The sequence below is a fragment of the Girardinichthys multiradiatus genome, chromosome 17 (assembly GCF_021462225.1).
Source record: "Girardinichthys multiradiatus isolate DD_20200921_A chromosome 17, DD_fGirMul_XY1, whole genome shotgun sequence".
Classification (NCBI taxonomy): Eukaryota; Metazoa; Chordata; class Actinopteri; order Cyprinodontiformes; family Goodeidae; genus Girardinichthys; species Girardinichthys multiradiatus.
The window spans coordinates 12,273,465-12,295,723 of NC_061809.1; the positions used below are offsets into that span (position 1 = coordinate 12,273,465).

A 22,259-nucleotide genomic window follows, 5' to 3' on the forward strand; every position below is an offset into this window, starting at 1 on the left:
GAGTTGCCAATTGAAGCCGATTTAGATTTCTTAAAGAGATCTAATTAATAGCAAATATGTCTAGCTTCTCTGTGGTGAATGGACATTAGTTATATCAGGTAACTGAAGCATATTTTTAATATATAATATTTTATTGGAATTAAAGGTGTCAACAACTATGGAACAGGTAATTTTGTAAAAACAAGTCTGTAAAAATATTTTAGCTCACCAAATAAATATACTTTAATTAAACAGTGGATATTTCTACAGTTTTTACTCTGAGATAATGCCATTACAATAAAAGATTAGTCAAGTTTAAGGCTTTCTTTTTAAACAAAGCGGGGTGCTGAATCAGTGGAGGGATGCATAGCTCATAAAGATAAAAAACCGTTTCTTAAAATATCAACCAAAACACCAAAATAGCTCGAAATGTGCTGTTTAATTTACATCTGGAAGTATCTGTTCTCCTTTACTGGAGTGCCCCTGCTTTAAAATGCAAAGTTTGACAAGCATGCAGCAGGTGCAACAAAGGTCATAGCATGTTGCATCTAAGACATGGGTAAACATCTGGTTTTTGGATTGAATTTTACAAGCTTCTTGCTCTACTTACACTAATGCCCAGATATTACTAAGGATGTACTGTTGTTAAAAAAAGGCAAAGGACCATGTTGTGGTTACATCTGTTTAATGAAATGCACCAACAACCCTTCATAAAAAGATAAAGTTCACAGTCTATTTCCCTTTAAAGCTACTTTCAATGTATGAGATTAAATGTGATGGAAAACAAGTTCAGGTCTTGCTTTGGAGTTACAAATGTATATGAATGACAATAAGCAGTTTTCCTGGAAGAAAATGCATTTAAAAGTACATCTGATACCGAATTACAAATGATACATTTTAAATATGGATATCCAACATCACAAAGCAATCATCCTGTTGTTTTTTTTCCTTCAAACAAAAAATCCTGGCTGAAATCGGGTTATTTGGGCCACCTGATGTTTATGAACTGAGCTCCACGCTTCATCGGCAATGCCCTGGCTGACCTTTACACTCCCACAGCTAACCACATGCCCCAGCTACCTCAGATCACAGCGCAGCTTTTTGAGGTCAGCCAGCGAAGCATGGCTCTGCATGTTAATTACAACATGTGTGGCGAGCAGAGCCAAAGCTGCTCTGGTTTATGTGAAGTTTTACAGCTTGTGAACAACTTTTCCCTTCATTCCTTCCATTTTCGCTGCTACCCTACACTGTCTCTTTCTCCAGTTTGCTCTAACGCAAACAATGTTGTCATACCAGTAGAGATATGCAAGGCCTATGGGATGGTGACATTGGTAATATCAGGCAATGCTTTACATATGTGATTCCTTTAATCTGAGAACTTTGGGTTTAAAAACTGACTTGATCATGAGAAGAGTTGGAAGAAAGTTAAACGATGCAAAATTTGTTGTAGTCCTAACCTCTTGAGATCTTGGAAAAAGGTGACGTTTCTTCAGAAATCGGTACTCCAGTTCCAAATCCATAAAAAAGGAAATCTATGTCCAGTTTTACAGTCATGAGAACAAAAAGTACATCCTATAATTTATCAGTCTCAAATTGCAGTTAATGGACATTTGGCCCAGTCTTTTTTTTTTACAAGCCAAAGGTCCCACCACAGAATTGTATTCATGATGAGGTCTAGACTTTGACCAGACCATTGCAACACTTTGATTCCTTTATTTCTCAGTCATTCTGTCCTAGATTTGCTGCTCCTGTTTAAGATCATCATCCTGTTGATGGACCCAGAGTGAGGCAAGTTATAAATAAGTTCTGGGGCTGCAAAATAAAGCCCCAATATTCACTCCTCTACCACCATGCTTGACAGCTGGTAATATATGCTTGGGCTGATATGCAGAGTTTGGTTTTCCTCAAATATGACGCTGTGCAGTACAGCCGAACATCTCTACTTTGTTTTTTATGTATCCAAAGGACGATGTTCGAGAAATCCTGTGGTTTGTTCAGATGCAGCTTGGCAAACTTAAGTCGTGCTTTTTTTCCTTTATACAGAAAAGTGGCTCTTTTCATCTTAATACATATCTGCATCAGTCAGACTAACAAACTCAATAATCGTTTTCACTGGAGAAGCAAAGACTTCCAATAGCCTGGAAATAGTCTGATTATTCTTTTCAGATTGGTAGGCAGTAACATTTGTTTCTCTCAGGTCATTGCTGATGCCTTTGTGGCTTGACATTGTGCTAACACAAATATGTATGGTTCAGATCAGCAAACTGAATATTATTTTCCCCTGTTGAAAGATAGATTTAATATTTTGAACACGGATTTATGACCTACTTTCAGACTGACTCAGTTGAGTCTGAGGATATTGCTGGTGTCTTCCCACCTTGGAATTGTGTTAATACAGATGAATGCTCAATTTCAATGATTTAGCTAATGAGCAAAATACCACAACATCAGCTTTCATAGATGTGGTCACACCTGCCGATGATCCATAAATCATGTGCAACTGGTTAGTAGCTGCTGATTGTCCCTTTCCCTGTTAAGTCCTATAGAACCAGCAAGAGCGTAACTAGTTTTTCCCATGACTGTTTAGAAAGTCACATCAGAAGACTGTCCATTACACTTATGTTACCCACAATTCAAACTAGTAATGTATATACTTTTCTAAATCTTCAACAATATTCCCCTTTAATAGAAAGCACATTAACCTTCATTTAATTTGCCATGGTAACATGATGTTTTTTGGAGACAACTGCTGTGACTCCCATGGGACAGATCCGCCCTAGAAACAGCACAGAATGTCATGAGAAAGAGGGAAAGACATGGGCTAAAAATGGCACAAAAGGGTCCTTGGCGTCTAGGATGACATCGACAGTCTCAGGGTTAAAGATTCCCCAGTAGGTGAGATGAACAAACTCCTAAAAGCTGAATTAGCATTCCTGTCAATCACAGCTATGGGTAGAGACGCATACACTAAGCAAAACCCTGATTTAATATCCCCCCTTCCTTACCTGGGCCCCAAACTCTATCAGCATACTGACAGAAATATGAGGTGGGAGCAGAGGACGAGGGAGAGCAAGCAAAACGGGGAGCAGGGATAAAAAGAAGAAGTGGGAAATGAAAAACGGGAAGGAAAGGGTGTGCACAATAATGGAAAAAGGAGTAATCTGCAGATTTTATCAAGGCCAACTTTCCTGTATAAAATGATGTACAGCCACGGTTGTAAGCTTCAGCTAAATGCGTTTGCTGGTGTATACCATGCAACAGAAAGTTGTTTCTAGGGTGACCAAACATAAAATGTAAAGAAAACATTCAAGATTGCCAGTATTACAAATCCAGAATATTTACAGCAAATGGCAAAAGTATTCATACCCTTTGAACTTTTTCTACATTTTAACACGTTACAACCACCAACTTTGTGTGCATTTTCATGGGATAGAATAACACTTTGTAGTGTGCAATTGTGAAGTGGAAGGAAAATAAAACATTGTTTTCAAATAAAAGTGTGGAAAGAATTTGTATTCTGCAAGCTTTGGATTATTTTAGGGGTATCAGCTGAATACAAATGCAGCCCACGCTGTTGAGATTATTTTGTCGTTTTCTTAAACTATGTATAAAAGTTTCCTTCCACTTCACTACTTTGTGTTGGTTTATCACAGAGAATATTAATAAAATACATTGAAGTTTTTTCAACATAAAGTTCAAGACACTTAAGCTTGACATGTATTCACAGTTCAAAATGATATTTATCACAGATCTACATGAACTTTCAAAATCAACTGTCTCCAGACAAAGCATTGCTAGTAGTGCGCTTATTAGGGAAACAAATTTCAAATATCATTAAAAAAAATCCCAGAAATGTCAGTGAAAATCATTTTGGAGATGCCCAAGGGAAAGGTCTTCTTAAACCCTCTGTGGCAACAGCAGGACAGAGCAATGGGAGGGAGGAAAGTAAAGAGAGAAAGGCTGCAGAGACCAGAGGGGAGGGCAGAGGAATTAAGCATGGTAGCGGGAGGGAGGGATGGAGGGCCGGGGGCTTGGACTGGGCTGTCAGAAATGCTGACCCATTCCCACGCTGGCCTCCCTGGATTATTTTCCTTACTACTGTGGGTCCACAGGACCAGAGTCCACCCTCTGTGTGTTCCTGTGGGCCTGCTCCAAGGATACACAACACTGATATACACTCCCACCCAAACACGTTTATTTCTACTCACAGATAATTGAGATAGTATAGAATGACAATAAATACCATTAAATGAAAGATATCAGCTTTCAGGGTCTTCAAGCAGGTTGAAATTTGACATATAAGGTCATATAAGGATATAATATTTCGAATAGTCTGTTCAGCCAGAGTGGGGACTGTTTGACATGGTTCATTCACAGGGGATGGGTGTTATTTCCTCAGCACTTCCTGGTCTCTAAAGGGGAGTGTCAAGAGAGGCGTAAAGAATGAATCGGAAAGGATAGGAATAGGTCAACAGAAAAAAAAGCAACATCGGAATGATGAGCCAGTTAGCTTATCATTTAGCTTAGCATAGAGTTTCCAGCTGACTTTGTTTTAGATTGTTTGGAAATTGTGAGCTAGTGCTGACAAATTTCTTTACAAAAACAAGTAAAAGTTGAGCAACAGCATATTTAATATTCAACATAACTACTTTATGTAAAGCAATTCTTTTTACTTTTAGAACTAACTAAATATGCTACTAATTTGTATAACATGAAATTCTACCAAGGTTGCAAAGGATTGCAACCAATATGGCTCTTTGCGATGAAGGAGTATGCATCTGATCTCTCTGGACAATCTAACAACTATTTGAATTCTCATCACAGAAACATAATTTGCAAAGATTGCAAAATGCAAAAAAGCTTTTCATGATGACAAATCTTGAAAATCTTTCAATCAATAGCTAAAAGAAAGAAACAATAAGACAATACCAAAAAGTTAGAGCGCTAATGTTTTTTTAACCACTTTCATGTGCTATGACTTTATATAAAAACAATTGTGCAGAGCTAGCTGTTAGCTACCAGCTAGCTTGTCTTTAGCTGAAAATGTTGGAAATATTGAAACTAGAATTTCATTTTTTTTTAACCATAATTGTCTTGACAGGTTTAATGAATTGGCTATAGAATATATAGTAATAATCACAAAATTGACTGCTTATTTTCTCAAAATACCTTTAAAAAAATAAAATAAAATAGTTATATGTACAGCTAGTACAAGTTTAAATTCTACCAGACTATAACCTTTTATTGACTCATGTATATGTCTACATATAGAAAGGCCGGTTTTGGCCAAAGCAGCATAGTTTCTTAATTGACTGAGAAAATTCCACGTCTATGAGCTCTTTGGAGACATTCTTGTTTGAGTGTGTTTTGCTGAAGGAAAACATACTCTGGCCCTGATGAGTAGCATTGATTGGTGAATTGAAGAACACGAGAGTGGGAGAAAGCTTTGAACTTTGAGGAATTGTATGCAAACGTGTGTGGCTTTATTGAATAAACCTAAAACTAAATCAAAGCCCTCCCTGGACCTCTGTCTCGGCAACGATTTCCATATGACTAACCGAGGCTGATGTAAAACAGAACAGGGAAGACTTGGCTGCCCGTCTTCCACGCCAGACAGACAAAACATACATTTATAATAAAAACTTCAATGGAGCTTGTCAAGTTTTCATCACCTCTGATGTGAAACACACAGAGAAAATCTACTCCACGCAGGCACTTGCCCCACACAAAGCACAACATGGTCGAGTACAGCATGCAAACACTCAGAGACCACACTACTACTAACACTAGATGAAAAAGCACACCCTCTCCAACACTGACAAATGCAGTGTCCAAGCATGTAGTAAATGGAGACCTGGGCGGTTAACACATAGAATAGCCAGTAATTTGGCATTCCTACAGGTACCATTGCATGGCCCCAGATTCTCTCTGCACTGCTCTTACAGCTTCCTCTGTTATGGTTGAATTCAAACCGAACAACAAGACAGCTTTTCTTTTTTTTTGGTCATACTTCATCATACCAATTTTATTATCAATGGTAACTCGAGTAAATACAAAAGACAGTTTCCAAATAATGATTTCATTTATTTAGGTCAAAAAGATATGAAAAACAAATTGTTGCCTAAACCTAATAGATCCCATTAGGGGTTTGCAATAACTGATAAGTTTAGATCTCTGTTGAGGATTTTTGGCCCACTCTTTGAAGAATTGTTTTAACACTGGAGAGTGTTTTAGATTTTGTCACAGCACCTCAATCGGATTCAAGACCAGCCACTGACTAGGCCACTCCAAATCTTCATTTCGTTTGTTTTGCTGGTGTGCAAGCTCACTGCTGAATAAAAAGTTACAAATTGATGGCTGGACCCTCTTCTTCAAGGTTTTCTGCTGGGGAGCAGTATTTAAGGTTCCATCACTTAAGGGAAAATGTTCAGCTGCTGCAGCAGCAAAGCATACCAAGAGCATCACACTACCATGATCATGTTTGTGGTTTTTAAAAGTGTGTAATTGTACCTCAAAATGTAGTAGGACACACACTTTCCAAAAAGTTCCACTTTATATCTCATCAGTTCACAGAATATTTTCCCCAAAGTCTAAGGGCTCATCAAGATGCTTTTTGGCAAATGTAAGATGGTTCTGTGTGTTCCTTTTTTCTAAATAGTGGTCATCACCCTCAGCTCTCTCATAGATGCCATTTTTGCCCAGTCTTTTTGTATTGTTGGATCATGATTACTGAACCTGCTTTAGATGTTGTTCTGGATTCTTTAGGAACTTCCTGGATGAGTCCTTGATGCGTTCTTGGAGTAATTGTAGCAGCCTAGTCACTTTCGGGATGGTTAATCACTCGTTTTCCCATTCGTGGCTCCTGCTGTGGTTCATTTGAGTCCCAAAGCCTTACAAAAGGCTTCGTAACGCTTTCCAGATCGATACATGTCAACGACTTTGTTTCTCATCTGCTGTTGAATTTCTTTAGATTGGGGGATGATGTGTTGTTTTTTGATGTTCCATAGCTTACTTCATGTTGTCCAACAGTTTCTATGTAACTTATTTCTTGATTCCCCAGTGGCTAGTTTTCAACGTAGGGTAAGTTTTTGTAGTTTTTTTCTCTCTCAATAAAACAAATCATCATTTAATGACAGTTTGTATTTGCCTTCATCAAATTAATCTTATTACCATTTAGAGATAATGAACTGAAACAGGTGTGAAAAAGGCAAAACACTTTAAATATGGATTTTTTTAATTGTATTGTCAGAAATACACCAATAACAGATCTGTGTTGCCTGAAAGCTGAAATTGAGGCAGCTCTAACCAAATATCATGAATGAACTTTTTTAGTTAACCTTCTTCCATCTCTTTTATCGCCTCTTCTTTAGTCTGCTTTCTCTGTCCAACTCCATCGAGTCTGTGTAACAAACACTTGAAAAATGTATAAATGATTCTAGCAGTGGCTTGTGGGAAGGGGGTTGGGGGCTATGCTGTGAAACCATTAAGCTTCACTTATATCTGCTATTAAGGGTGCATCTGAGGAAATGAGGCATGCAAGTCTAAGAGGTGGAAATTAAAAGAGGCCCTCAAGACATTACTTTCGCATTACTGTTGAACAAAAATGGCTGTAGAGAACCAGAATGTAAAAACCCGTAAATGAATGAGTAGTGATATCCTATATTAACTTCTCGCAATCCTTTTTAGTTTAGCCCCTTTAAGAGAGACCTCTTTTTAGCCTCCTACAGTAAAGCAAAATATCAGCGTGTTGTGTTTCTAGGAATTCAAATACCCACTCAATTTGATTCTACATATTTCACCTTACTAAGCTTGGGTTAAAATGTTAAAAGCACAACAGTTTTCTCAAAAATTTTGATCAGGCCTAAAACAGACAGCAACAACTAAAGTGAAACCTTATGTGTATAATAACTGCATAGTGCTAAATCACAGAAATCCAACTGTGCTAATTCAAGTGCTGTTTGTCTTCTTTTTTGTAGATTTTCAGTCACTACCGGCTTGTATACACAGTTGTCAGGAAATAGCCAGACAACCTAGTGGGGAAGCCTCGATGGCTACATCGTATATGGGTGCACATTTAACCGCTACACAATGTGCTGCCCAAGGTCCTCTGCTAACTCATCTTGTGTTTTCATTAAAGTGAAGGTGGCCTTAAAAGTCCTATCTAGTTGCGGTTTATTTAACAGTATAATTATGTCCAGGATATATGTCAGGGGCATGAAACTTTAAACTTGACATCCTGCAATCTGTTTTTGGAACTCCTATTTTGAAGCTATAAAGAAAAATTTTCTTTTGCTCACTGACCTAGCCGACCACACTCACAAAAGCAATCACTAGCTAACCTTAAGCTGCTAACAGTGCTGAAGTTGGCATGTGCTTTGAAGCCTAATGTCTGTGCTAAACTAAACAGGTATAGGTACATCTGCAGCAAAGGAAGGGAAGGGATAAACCCAAGTAAACATGTAAGCTAAACATGTAATTGGCTGAACATTTCACCATGGATGTATCTTTAGCTTAAAAGATGAACTAAATGCAGATTCTTTTAGAAAACAGTTTGTAATCCTTTGTTTTTCCAGAAATATTGTTAAAATCTTCTCAGGAACCCAACATCATGTGTTGTCTCGCAAGGTGAATGTATTAATAAACTACATTTACAAAACTCCAGAAAAAACCCCCAAAATATTTGATTAATTTTACTCTGCAGATGCAAACTGTACAGACATCTTACCAACATCATTTTCACCTATTTAGAAGACTTGGACACAATAGAGTTGGTGAAAAGGTGTTAACTGCGGGGCTGCACAAACACTGATCCAATGAGCTACTGGTTAAGCCACTGAACCTCACCAAAACATAAAAAAATACAACTATCCTTATATCAGGTGCAACACAGAATAATTTTAACACCTGGTTGAAATTACTGTACTTTGCACGCTACCCCAACTATTTGACAGATTTTCCTTTGCACATAAACAACAATTTCACCTTGAGCAACTGAGCTCACTCTTTACCATTATAAATACAACTCACGTATTCTTAATGTCATAGAATGAATTATCTGAGAAAAACATCCAAGCGTTCTGCAGAGTTCAAGCCTGTGTCAGTTTGTTTTCCATGAGTGATGCTGGCTCTAATATAAGGCTTCTAAGCAGTGAGTGACCTTGGCCGCTTATCTGCATCCAAATCAGACTCTGCCTTAATTCTAAAGACTGCACCACAGATGGAGATACTTTAAGAAAAATAAAAAAAAGTCGAGTCTAAACACCTTGTCACACTGTATAAAGCCCTTCGCAATAAACGGCCTTTTAACTACCTTTTTGATTAGTCCACTTGGCGTGTTCTGGTTGAATTAATTTGAAGAAACCAACTTTAGTTTAATCAGTTTCTTCCACTAAATAAAAGAGGGTTCAAAAGGCCACACTATCTAGGAGAGAAAATTGGAAACAGGGAGGCAGGGCATGATTGAACATTAAAGGTCATCACAGAGCGTATCAGATTTCTTATCAAACCCTTTTTCAACCTGCCTGCTTTGGGGAAAGCCAATATCTGCAGAGTGATGTTTTTAAAAGACCCAGCTCCTGGCTAACTTCCTCCCATAACTTGGCATGTGCATCAGAGGTGGTGTGCAGAGAATAAACAACCAAGGGGTCATCACACAACAAAAACTGCTCAGCACCGTTTCCACAGCTGTAAAGAAAATTCCTTAAGGACAGCAGATTCACCTCAACAAGGCACATTGAGAAAGACTGAATAAAAAAAGACAGCCCAAAACATGTCTCACCGTTCAGCCTCCAGGCGCATCTCCTCCCGTTTCTGCCTCCTCAGCTCCCGGCGCCGCTCAAAGTCCATATCCTCCATGATGGCGCCCTGAGAAGACATCAAACAACATAGATATGTTAATTTACTTGCTTTCTGGGGAGGAAACAGGAACGAAATGCATTTATTTACAGAGCTGACCTCATTTATTGGTAGAGATGTGTAAAAAGCCTTAGCACAGGGGTGCCCAACTCCAGTCGTTGGTGTCCTGCATGTTTTAGAGTTGTCCTGCTCCAACACAGTTGATTCAAATGGCTGCATTACCTCCTAAGCATGTCAGGTTCTGCAGGAACCTGCTAATGACTCATTTATTTGATTCAGCTGTGTTGAATCAGGATACATTGTTTTATTGTTGAAGCATAATGTCACATGCAGGTTTTAGAAAAATCTAACCTTTCCCTTGTCTGTTAATTTGACCATATGTTTTGGATCTTTATCCTGTAGAAAGACCCAACCACCATTAATCCACCAGATGTCTGCTTAAAACAGCCATGTCATTTAAAGAGTACATGATGCCATTCACTTTAACAAGGTACCCAGGTGTTTAGAAGAGATCCACCTGTAGTGTTGGCTGTCGAAAAGCTCCATCTTAGTTTCATCAGACCAAAGCCAATCTAACAAAGTCCCAATAGAGTTGCAAAAACTTCACTTTTGTGTTTGTGATGGTAGAACATCACTTGCTTCTTTGACATGCCTCCAAAAGAACCAGCTACCATGTAAACAACATATGGAAACTGGAAAACCTCAGCGTGCAACACTTTGGTGCATTTCTTAAATTTTGACTTTTGGAGATTTTTTACTTGCTTACCATCTTTCTGACTGCATGGTACCAAGAAAAAACTTGGTGCTCAGTCAGCCTTGTTTTTGTACGGTTCCAGTTATCTTAAACTTTTTAATTATTGCTATGCCAAAGGATATGGGCATGTTTAGGCTATTATGTTTTCTTGTAGCCATTTTCTGACTTATAAAGATCAACACACATCCGCCCTTGCTTTTTTGTCTTTCCCATTTTGAAGATTAGCTAAGTAAGATGAGCAGGCGTGCTGCATCATATTTATAGGAAAAAAGAAGCTATGCTTAGCTAAAATGAATGTCAACTATAAATACTTTAAATGTAAAGTAATTGTTTGCTAAATCAATTATTGCTCTAAATGGTGTTTTTCCCCTCAATTAATAAATGCAATCATAGGTCGAAAGGAAACTATGCTGCAGCAATAAAAGATGGAATTCATTTTTAGGCTTTAATTTCATATTTGCCAGGGCTGCTTTCATTTCATGCAAACATCAGTCAAACGGCAGGTCATATAGCGCTTGCTTCTCATGCTTAAATACTACACTGGACTTAAACAGCATGACGTGCGACTTTAATTGCCACCTCTCCTGATGGGGTTATAATTTTGCAAACACGGCTCTCATTAGTCTGAGGAGCTAACCTGAAAAAAGGCTGGAAAGCATACAACTGAGCCCAAAAACAAGGGAGATGGAGAGAGGGAAGATGAAGCCAAGACAGGATGTTAACATCATCAGTTTGGAGTAAATCTAAAAAAAAAAAAAAAAGAGAGACTTGGTAAAGGACTGGCTGAGACCTGAGACCACCCAGGAGCTGCTGAGCCTTCCATTATACATCTATGGTTCTTGCAAGCAAAGAAAAGAAAAATCTACTGCATGCCAACTGAAAACAAAGCAAACACTGACTGGCTGCATGAAAGTTGTTGATCTGCACCTATTTTATTGATGCAGAGCAACAAGCTGCACACACTGCTAAAAATACTACTTGTGTGTTTCATAAAAAAAAAGAAAAAAAAAAAAAAAAAAAAAAGAATAGTGTCGTACCTTATATTAGCCTCTGATGTATTTTTTCGTCCTTCAAACCATACCGGTTACTCTCAATGGTTTGTCCAAGCAAAGATGCAGAGCAACAGCTTACAGTAGTGGTCTCACAAAGCTGGCCTCATTTGATAGAAAAGGCAAATGCCTGCTTGTTTCTCCCTCCCTCCTAGTTGTCCCTCCTCCCTTTTCTTTCCTCCTTTCCCCCTTTCTGTCCCTCATCTCTGCTCCAAAACCTTTCCTGTGTTGTTTACAGATGTGTCGGAGCTTGGCTAAACCTTATTTTCCCTCACAGCTTCCTGTATGCTGTAAGTTATCACCCAAGGTCTGGAATCGGCCCTTCTCCACAATCTTCCTCAGGGTCCGGTCACCTCTTCTCGTTGTGCAGCGTTTCTGCCACACTTTTTCCTTCCCAGACTTCCCACTGAGGTGCCTTGATACAGCACTCTGGGAACAGCCTATTCGTTCAGAAATTTCTTTCTGTGTCTTACCCTCTTGCTTGAGGGTGTCAATAGTGGCCTTCTGGACAGCAGTCAGGTCGGCAGTCTTACCCATGATTGGGGTTTTGAGTGATGAACCAGGCTGGGAGTTTTAAAGGCCTCAGGAATCTTTTGCAGGTGTTTAGAGTTAACTCGTTGATTCAGATGATTAGGTTCATAGCTCGTTTAGAGACCCTTTTAATGATATGCTAATTTTGTGAGATAGGAATTTTGGGTTTTCATGAGCTGTATGCCAAAATCATCCGTATTAAGACAATAAAAGACCTGAAATATTTCAGTTAGTGTGCAATGAATCTAAAATATATGAATGTTAAATTTTCATCATGACATTATGGAAAATAATGAACTTTATCACAATATGCTAATATTTTGAGAAGGACCTGTATATGAACTGGGCCTGCTTGCCTAAGTCCCTTAAGATTAAACTTGCTCTAAAATAGTGCTATAAAAGAGTTAAATATGCAATTAAAATGCAATGCATATGACTTTTACTTTCTCTTATCTCTGGAATCACCTGAGCCCTTACAGAAAGGGCCTTTAGTGCAACCTAGAGGTGTAACTGTATCACTGAAGGGACCACCCATACACAGCAAAAGCTATCAAAGGAAGGAGGAAAGAAATGTTCCATAAAGTTGAGCCAGCCAGAGTAAATATTTTGTCACATTTTAACCTGCCTGTGCCTGTCAGCTGTAAAACATCTTCCTTCACTGTCTTTGTCTATTTATTCCTGTTTATCTCCATCCATCCATCCATCCATCCATCCATCCACTCCCCCCCACCCTTTCTTAGCCTCTCCTTTCTTCCTGCCGGTCTGCTCAAATGCTTTACACACTGAGAATAATGACACATTTTACCAGTCAAATTACAACCTGTCGAGACTGCCAGACCCTGGCACACAACCCCGTGTCTAAGTGCCAGTCTCTTGAAAGCCCTTAAAGCCCAAACTGATATGATCCTCACAGCCACTGGGATTAAACTGCCGCATGACGACTCCACACACTGAAAGTATTGAGTTGAAACAACAGAATGCTATTGGCTGAATAAGGTACCAACAAACAAAAGGGATAAAGTAGGTTGGGGTAAAAAAAAAAAAAATAGTTTTTTGGGTTCTACTGAAGTGCTCCAACATTGGCTAACCATCACAAGAGAGAACTTGCTGTCCTCTCACAATCTCTGCACAAACACATTAATCTTCAAGGTACAGTCATGAAGCTATGTGAGGAATGTTATTTCACCTTTGATTCTAATAGACGGACTTGAAAGAGACTCCATATTTCTTATTTCACATGCCAGTTAAACAAAGCTCCCCTTCTTTGTGCAGATCCTGTTTTGATTATTGAGTAAAGGGGGTTTACATTAAGACGAAGCAGATGAGCCCATAACTAGAACAGCAGTTCTAGTTATGGGCTTTCCAGCTGTGAGGTTAGTAAATAAAAAGAGCAATGGCGACTTGTACGACTGGTATGAACAAGTCAGCTCTGAGTGACTTTTACAGCATGTTCTAAGAGCATTTAACATGCCGATATGACCTGCTACATTCAGGCTACACTTTGACTTGTGTCACATACATTTTTCCTCATTGACAGAATAAGGTTAAATGTCACACTTAATACAACTTTGAAGCTGAAATTGAAAGGTAATTCATTGTTCATTGAACGTCTCTTGCCTGTGTTGACTGCAGAGCCTCAGATGTTGTTCTGAGTTCTTTCGTAAATTGTTGATGGGTTCTTGGAGTTTCTGGTAAACCGGCCTCTCTGGGGAAGGTTCATCACTGATTCATGTTCTCTGCATCTGTGGAGAATGGCTCTCACTGAGGTTCACTGGAGTCCCAAAGCTTTTAAAATGGGCTGAGTAACCTTTTCCAGAATGACAAATGTCATTAACATCTCGCCTGTTCTTTAAATTATTTTGATTAGGGCATGTTGTGTTCCTTTTTAAGATCTAATAACCTACTTCATGTTGTCAGACAGATTTCATTTAAGCAAACTCCAGTCTACAGGTCAGGCAGTAATCAGGCTAGAGTTGGGCATGTAAAACTGAACTCAGCTTTCCAAAAAATGTGGTACATGAAATATTCCTAAACAACCAAATTTGAGTTGGTTGTCAAATGGAAAAAGGGCACAGTAACATGTGGGGGAGGGGGATACCCGTGTTACTCTATGCTCCATATAGCTTGAGAAAATTCTGGTCACCCGGACGCTTTCTCTAGCATCTCAGGACCTTTAACCGTAGAGCCAACATGATGGAAAATTTCAGTTCAAATTGACTGTCAATGATTTGAGTTTTGATTAAATTAGCATCTGACAAAAGCCTAAACATCAGTCTCAGGATATCGTTTACGTGCACGAAAACAAGGGTGCATTAATTGCTAAAGTTAAAGCTATAACTCTTCTCTAGAGGAAACAAGTGAAGGATGAAAATGAAAAGGCCTAAGAAGAGCAGAGACAGGTGTTCTACTCCAATTTGAGCTGAGAAAGTATATTTCAGCAAAGTAAGGATGATCATTTTATGGTTATTTTATCACACAGATAAAGCCTCTGCAGTAAAATAAGGAGGAGGCGTAATGAGAGGAAGATGCTACATGCTGGTAGGAAGTGCGCTACAACAGCTGTTTTGGCTGAGGTTCCCGGGACAGTTTAAGTTAGGCAAACCTGAGGTTTCTCGCCAGGGTAAAGAGTCTCCTCAGAGTATGTAACAGAGCTGTTCAAATAAGTTCAATCTGCATGTGATGGGGTTTGTGTATTATGTGAACAGTATTATTTTTATGTAAAATGCTTCAAATTATAATTTTCTCAACTACTGTAGGACCACAAATGCAGGGGCTACTGTAAATGCAGTCAGTGTGTGGTTTTCTGATTGAGTGTGTGTCTAGATGTGATATTCATCGACACCAGTGGTGTATTTGGAAAGCTTGGTTACCGAGTTGGTGTCTCCTCTCAGTCAGCCAGGCTGAAGCAAGGTTATTGTATTGTACAGTACTAGGATGTGCATTCAGTGTGGATCAGCTTTCATACATTAAACTGGCGGGTTTTTGTTGTTTTGTCGTCCTTCCCTTAACTTTATCATCAAGAGGGTCTCCTCTTTTGCTTAGATATTTCAGGGCCAGAATAATTCACTAATTTGGGCAAATTATTAGCCAATGGTATCTAAAACTGTCATTTGTTGGAAAAGGTTTTTGCTGATATGGTTGTTTTTTTTATAACTGTAAAACTACCAGAATGAAAACCAAGAGATCCCTCTGTCCGGCAACACACTCCCATTCATTCTACAAGATCTGAAGGCGTTCGCAGGCCAGAATGGATATTTACTGTGTGGTGTATCCACTATTTCCAATAAACAATTATCTTTCATTCAAGGTTTTGTTGAGTTTTAGCCTAGTTTGTCTGAAGTTTTTGTTAGCTTGCTGGGTGTATTGTAGCTAGCAGGTTTACGCTAACTTCATGATTTGTCTAATATTTTATCTGTTAAATTGTCATTTTACACGTTCACATCGGGATTTGCTGCTAGTTTTGTAATATCAGCTTTAATTTTGATCTCAACATTTTAATCCACCCCTCCCTAGGCTGTCATCTTACCGTGGTGGAGGGGTGTGAGTGTCCCAGTGATCCTAGGAGCTATGTTGTCAGGGGCTTTATGCCCCTGGTAGGGTCACCCAAGGCAAACAGGTCCTAGGTGAGGGATCAGATAAAGTGCAGCCCACATACCCCTTATGACGAAACAGTGTTCCCTCGCCCGGGTGCGGGTCACCGGGGCCCCACTCTGAAGCCAGGCCTGGAGGTGGGCCACGCTGGCGAGCGCCTGGTGGCCGGGCTTTCACCCATGGAGCCCGGCCGGGCACAGCCCAAAGAGGAAACGTAGGTCCCCCTTCTGATGGGCTCACCACCATCAGTGGGAGGGGCCAAAGAGGTCAGGTGCAATGTGGTATTTGTGGTGACCGAAGGCGGAGACCTTGGTGGTCTAATCCTCCGCTGCAGAAGCTGGCTCTTGGGAAGTGGAATGTCACCTCTCTGGTGGGGAAGGAGCCTGAGTTGGTGTGCGAGGTAGAGAGGTTCTGGCTAGAAATAGTCAGGCTCACCTCGACGCACGGCTCTGGAACCAGTCTCCTTGAGAGGGGTTGGACACTCTTCCACTCTGGAGTTGCCTTTAGTGAGAGGCACCGACCTGAGGTGGGCGTCTTATTGCCCCCCATCTTGGTGCCTGTACGTTGGGGTTCACCCCGGTGAACGAGAGGGTAGCCTCCCTCCGCCTACGGGTGGGGAGAAGGGTTCTCACTGTTGTTTGTGCTTATGCACCAAGCGGCAGTTCAGACTACCCACCCTTTTTGGAGTACTTGGAGGGGGTGTTGGAAAGTGCCCCTCTGCGGGACTCCCTTGTTCAGCTGTGGGACTTCAACGCTTACGTTGGCAATAACAGTGAAACCTGCAGGGGTGTGGCTGGGAGGAATGGCCCTCCCGTTCTGAACCCAAGTGGTGTTTTGTTATTGGACTTCTGTGCTCATCATGGATTGTCCATAACTAACACCATGTTCATGCGTAAGGGTGTCCATATGTGCTCTTGGCACCAGGACACCATAGGCCGCAGTTCAATGATTAACTTTGTCGTGTCATCTGATCTGCGGCTGCATGTCTTGGACACTCTGGTGAAGAGGGGAGGGGAGTTTTCCGCTGACCACTACCTGGTGGCGAGCTGGCTCTGATGGTGGGGGAGGATGCCGGTCAGACCTGGCCGACCCAAACAAATCTTGAGGGTCTGCTGGGAATGCCTGGCGGAGTCTCCCATGAGGTGGATCTTCAACTCCCACCTCCGGGAGAGCTTCAAACACGTTCCGGGAGAGGTGGGGGACATTGAGTCCGAGTGGCCATGTTCTGCACCTCCATTGCCGAGGTGGCTTACCGGAGCTGTGGTCGCAAGGTTGTTGGTGCCTGTCGCGGCAGCAATCCTCGAACCCGGTGGTGGACACCGGCGTAGAGGAATGCTGTCAGGCTGAAGAAGGAGTCTTATCGGCCACCAACGCTGTTTACAGTAGGGAGGGTGTGCTGCTGACCTCAACTCGGGATGTTGTTGGTCGGTGGGCAGAGTACTTCGAAGACCTCCTCAATCCCACCGGCACGTCTTCCACTAAGAAAGCGGAGCTTGGGGACCTTGAGGCGGGCTCTCCAATCTCTGGTGCTGAGGTCACCGAGGTGATTAAAATAGCTCCTCGGTAGAAAGGCCCCGGGGGTGGATGAGATTCGCCTGGAGTTCCTTAAGGCTCTGGATGTTGTAGGGTTGTGTTGGTTAACACAACTCTGCAGCATCGCTTGGACATCGGGGGCAGTTCCATTGGATTGGTAGACTGCAGTAGTGGTCCCCCTATCCAAAAAGGGGGACCGTAGAGTGTGTTCCAACTATAGGGGAGTCACACTCTCCCTGGTAAGGTCTATTCGGGGGTTCTGGAGAGGAGGGTCCGTCGGATAGTCGAACCTCTGATTCAGGAAGAGCAGTGTGGAACACTGGACCAGCTCTACACCCTCAGCAGGGTCCTGGAGGGTGCATGAGAGTTTGCTCAACCAGTCTACATGTGCTATGTGGACTTGGAGAAGGGGTTCGACCGTGTCCCTCAGGGAATCCTGTGGGGAGTACTCTGGGACTATGGGCTGGCCCTTTGATACGGGCTGTTAGGTCTTTGTATGACCGGTGTCAAAGCTTGGTCCACATTGCCGGGCAGTAAGTCGGACTTGTTTCCTGTGAGGGTTGGACTCCGCAAAGGTTGCCTTTGTCACCGATTCTATTCATAACTTTTATGGACAGAATATCTAGGTGCAGCCATGGTGTTGAGGGGATTCGTTTTGGTGGCCGTAGGATTACGTCTCTGCTTTTTGCGAATGATGTGGTCCTATTGGCTTCATCAGTTCTTGATCTACAGCTCTCACTGGAGCAGATGCAGCAGAGTATGAAGTGGCCGGGATGAGAATCAGTGCCTCCAAGTTCGAGGCCATGGTCTTGAGCCGGAAAAGGGTAGAGTGCCTTCTCGGGGTCAGGGGGGAGGTCCTGCCTCTAAGGGAGTTCAAGTATCTTGGGGTCTTGTTCACGAATGAACTGATAGACGGATTGGTGCTGCGTCAGCAGTAATGCGGGCGCTGTACCAGTCTGTCGTGGTGAAGAGAGTTGAGTCAAAAAACAAAGCTCTTGATTTACCGGTCGATCAACTTTCATCTTTCCCTCATCTATGGGCATGAGGTTTGGGTCATGGCCGAAACAACGAGATTACGGATACAAGCGGCCAAATTGAGTTTCCTCCGCAGGGTGTCTGGGTCCCCCGGACGAGCTGGCCCAAGTGGCTGGGGAGGGGGAAGTCTGGGTCTCTCTGCTTAGGCTGCTACCCCCATGAGCTGACCCCGAATAAGCGGAAGACAATGGATGGATTTTAAAGTACAAGATCATAAATGGGACCACATCTTTCCAGTGTCTTCCAGTGATTTTAATTAATTTATTAAACCTGGCTAATAATTCCCAAATTGGCAAATAGTTTCAAAGAAAGACCAGCCTAAATCCTGTTCTTATTGCTGAGAATAGAGATTTTTATATTCTATTTTTTTTTCTATCCTAAAGGAATTTATAAACTGGATGTTTTTCTGTAAATAAGGCAAATTTGTAAAACCTGGTTTGGATCTACAATGATTAACACATCCCCTTCCTACAGAAAATCTGGGTACTTTATTTAATTAAAATATTGCATGCTTAGTTTAATGTTTTGCAGCTAAACAAATTCACTGTATTTTTTGTGATTTTAGTTTTTTATAAATATTTTTTTTTGGCCTCTGAGTATTTTTGACGTGACAATTTTGGACCACAGTTTGGAGACCACGGTTTTCACCTATTAACTGACTTACGCTATCATAGTTAATGTTTCATAAGTACATTTTATTCCTACATTTACATCTAAAATAAACTAAATTCACACAATGTGTCCAATAATTCCTATAAAACACAAATGCTCTGTTTTTTTGTTGTTTACGTTAGCCTGCTAAGCTAGTTTAGTCGTTCACAAACCAGCTAAAGCCGTTTATCGTACTATTAGTTTGTCGAGTTTATCCTACCAACTACATGCCAGTTCATTAGATAGGTGTACATTTTTTTGCTTTATTCTAAAACTGGATGTTTTACCTTAATTTACACTCATTAAATGTTTATTACATTATGTCAAGTACCATTTTTGTTTAACACTCCAACCTATTAGGCTACATTCAAAATTACTTGGTCCTAGGTCAGAACATTTTTATTTATTTATTTTATTTCTGCATTTCAGCAATATTGCCAGTATTTCTTATAAAACAATAATAATGCACTCACGCTACAACATTTTGTCTCAAGACTTTACTGCCTATTCTCAGTGTTCAATTCTAACTTTCCCACACTGTCTTCTCTCACTGTCCTTCCTGCTCTGACCACAATGCCTCAGCTAAACCAACAGCTGCACACTCTGCATAGCTAAAATATGAAAAGGGGCAGGAATGGTTGGCTATGAATTAACTTGAATGCTCAGTTTAATTTTACAGGCTTTAAAGCTTTCGTTGGAGCCAAACTTCTTTCTTGATTTGTCATAGCAAATGTCAACCACAAACGTTTGCTCTCAACGTCAGGATCCTCAGCTGCAACCATATTTTGTACGCAACAGAAGTGGCCAACTGCATCAGCGCTCAACTTGTCCTCATTACCATCTGCTTTCTGCATACATTCACTCTCTTCCAAAACAAATTTCAGAAGCTTCAGCTCAAAAGGGGAAAATTTTCACCAAGCGTGAGCCTACGGCATTTACAGGCAAACCTGAGAGGGTAATGCCAACGCAAAGTAAAATGCAACCATGAATGCCTCAGGCGTATTGTCATTGGTGACTTAGGATCTAGTGATTAAATGCAATCCTACGTTAAATCTGTCTTCAATGTCCTCTGTGCTGACTTAAGCAGTTTAAAAGAAGATCAACCAGCAGGGGAAACTTCACATCAGTATGAGGAAAAGACCTGAAGGGTAAGATGTCAAGTTTCCATTGGGTGAGGAAAAAGGAGACTCTCGCATTCCCAGACAACTGTTCACATTCCATAGCACCTCTTTGCCATGTGAATCATATGCGCTGAGACAGGCGGACTAAGGTTTATCTTCTCACACACACACGGCCAAGAAAGTCTCAATGGAATACCGCAGAGGCATATGCTGGACAAGGCTAGTTAGGGTTGAATTCATCTTTGAATCAGCGGCCCAAAAGAATAACAGCACCGCCATCAGAATGATGACGTGGCAGAATTATAAAAATTATGAGATCTGATGTTTAAATGTTGGGTTTGTTTGTACTGATCTGCTCCAAGCTAATCTGGGTTTCCAGTCTTATCAGGTTCTGCTGCAGCGATCCTCCACCCAGGCCCTAAGATATTAAGACCAATCAAGGCTGAAATACACAAAGTGAGGTCCAACATCCTGGAATTGTCCTTAAAAGGACCATGCAACTCAGTTGTTCCCATTTTAAACTCCATTTTACTTTCCCAAAGTGAAAGTTTTGATAAAACTGGAACATTTCTTCCAATTATCTGTCAAGTGAAGGAATTCGTCTTGGGTGCAAATTTGTTGTTGCATACCTTCTTAAACACTGCCTTTATAGAAACAGATTACCCAAGATGTACTACTTTAATCCCATGTTTCAATGTAGGAGATAAACTCTTTACACGCCATTAACTATTCTATATTATTATTTTGTCCCTGATTTTTTAAATAAGATTTTTTTTTTACTTTTATTGCTTTTTACTTTTCTAAGGTGACCTTGTGTACCCTGAAAGGCACCTTTAAATAAAATGTATCATCATCATCACCATTATTATATTTAGACTCCAACTCACCGTTTCAATATTTTCTACTCCTCACTTCCAAAAGTGAGTTTTGTATTCAGAGACATGTTTTCTTTCTCTGGGAGACATCTAAAACATCTTAAGTTTGCACAAACAAATCTTTTCATGCCTCTTGAACCTTTTCACATTTTGTCACAATAACCACAATGTCATTTACTAGGATTTTATGTCATAGACCAATACAAAGCACTGCATAACTGGGACGTGTAAAGAAAGAAGAAAAAAAAAAAAAAATCAACCTCTTTAATCTGAATCAAGTTCAACTAAGATCCATTTTTTCTTGTAGGAATATAGTATTCAGGCTCTAGCTGCATCATGCTGTGGGGATACAGGACAATGTTGGTAGAAAACATGTTGGAGGCTACAAAAGACTTGAGAAGACGGTAGAGGTTTACCTTTTCACAGGACAACGACCCTGAATGTACATTTTATAAAGAGATAAAATGCAATGACTTTTAATTGAATTACAGTTGTCATTGCAATATCCATATGTGCAACGTTGCAATCTCAAAAGACTGTTTGGATGAGATATTTCTTAGAATTAGAATTATCACTAGGTCTTTTTGCCAATACATTCGTCACCCAATATAATAAAAAAACATGTATGGACATGTTGGAAATGTTTGGAAACTAAACTGGATTCCCACATTTGACGTTCTTTTTTAGCGGTTGAGATACTAACGAACCATGGTGAGACATTGTGATGAAGAAAAAGAAACAAAACCAAAAAAATTAGGGTTTATCATAATTGATATAGTAATCGCAATAAACGGCAAAATTATCACTTACAATTTTTCCACGTATCGGGTAGCCCTTATTTATATATCTAAGAGTATCCATGTGTTAGAACGGCCAAGTCAAAGTCCAGACCTAAATCAAAATGAGAAACAGTGGTAAGACTTGAGGCCTTCCCACAGCATAACACAGCCTTTACTAGATTCCACCATAGAGTGTGTTGTGTTCAGGGTGATATGTGGTTTGTTTTCAGGTGAACCATATTTACAAATCCGGTAACTTGGATTTTACTTAGTGATGCATTTTCTTTCCTCCTTATAATTAAACAATTTCTGTTGGTTTATCACATAAAATCTTATTTAAGTTTGGGGTTAAACTATAAAAATGTTCAAGAGATATGAATACTTTTGAAAGGCACTGCATGTTTCCCCAAGCACCACGCCTAAAGCTAGGTTACTCTTAAACCACAATAATAATTCTCTATTGCACCATATCTATCATCTGAGTCTCGCTGCATATTTTGTACAAC

General features: G+C 40.4%; 1 protein-coding gene and 1 long non-coding RNA gene across 7 annotated transcripts in view; one reads left to right on the forward strand and one right to left on the reverse strand.

Moving 5' to 3' along the window:
- cald1a (caldesmon 1a) overlaps window positions 1–22,259 on the reverse strand; it is a 78,756-nt gene that overhangs the window by 31,217 nt on the left and 25,280 nt on the right. For 5 of the 6 annotated variants that reach the window (XR_007042032.1, XM_047389597.1, XM_047389596.1 and 2 more), the window contains exon 2: window positions 9,758–9,843. Coding sequence is in view for 5 of the 6 variants with exons in the window: in XM_047389597.1 (XP_047245553.1) it covers window positions 9,758–9,834 (77 nt within the window). In the remaining variant the exon portion in view is untranslated. Of the gene's footprint in view, window positions 1–9,757; window positions 9,844–11,625; window positions 11,769–22,259 lie in introns of those variants that run through there. The other variant, XM_047389595.1, reaches the window with a different exon arrangement.
- LOC124882923 overlaps window positions 1–22,259 on the forward strand; it is a 35,266-nt gene that overhangs the window by 7,349 nt on the left and 5,658 nt on the right. The window lies entirely within an intron of this gene.